The sequence below is a fragment of the Setaria italica genome, chromosome III (genome assembly GCF_000263155.2).
Source record: "Setaria italica strain Yugu1 chromosome III, Setaria_italica_v2.0, whole genome shotgun sequence".
Classification (NCBI taxonomy): domain Eukaryota; kingdom Viridiplantae; phylum Streptophyta; class Magnoliopsida; order Poales; family Poaceae; genus Setaria; species Setaria italica.
The window spans coordinates 21,978,298-21,978,857 of NC_028452.1; the positions used below are offsets into that span (position 1 = coordinate 21,978,298).

Sequence of the window (560 nt, forward strand, 5' to 3'; positions counted from 1 at the left end):
GCCGTCGCCGGGGAGGACGGCGGTGGCGGCGCGGGGTACGCGATCGCCGTCGAAGTCCCGGCCCGCGGGCGAGAGGGCGGACTGGAGATCCGCGCAGAGGGCTCCGGCGAGGGCATCCCGCTGGCGCCGTTGCACATGCCGGGGAGAGGCGCGCTAGCGGCCGAGCTGTCCTACGGCGGGGCGCGCGCGCCGTTCCACGTCTCGTTCCTGCTGGCCGACGCGGCGGGGGCGGAGAAACGGACGCACCGCGGGACGAGCTTCCGCGTGCCCGTCGGCGTCGGGCGGGGACGCCCCGCGCCGCTCGGCCTGTCCCTGTCCGGGGACGGGGCCGCCAACTTCGCCGTGTACAGCAAGAGCGCCAAGGGCGTGGTGCTCTGCCTCTTCGACGGCCGGGGTGCCGGTGGCGGCGACGAGCCCGCGCTGGAGATAGAGCTCGACCCGTACGTCCTCCGAACGGGCGACGTCTGGCACGTCTTGCTGGAGAGCGTGGAGGGATACGCCAGTTATGGCTTCCGCACCGGGCTGTTCGCATTGTTCGGCATCGACCGCCCGCTGCTCGA

General features: G+C 73.9%; 1 protein-coding gene across 1 annotated transcript in view; it reads left to right on the top strand.

The window, feature by feature from the left end:
* Window positions 1-560, top strand: part of LOC101786833 (isoamylase 2, chloroplastic) — a gene marked incomplete at its 5' end in the record, with an annotated part of 2,411 nt that continues 1,851 nt past the window's right edge. The window contains one exon of the mRNA XM_004963729.2: window positions 1-559. Coding sequence (XP_004963786.1) covers window positions 1-559 — 559 coding nt within the window. The remainder of the gene's footprint in view (window position 560) is intronic.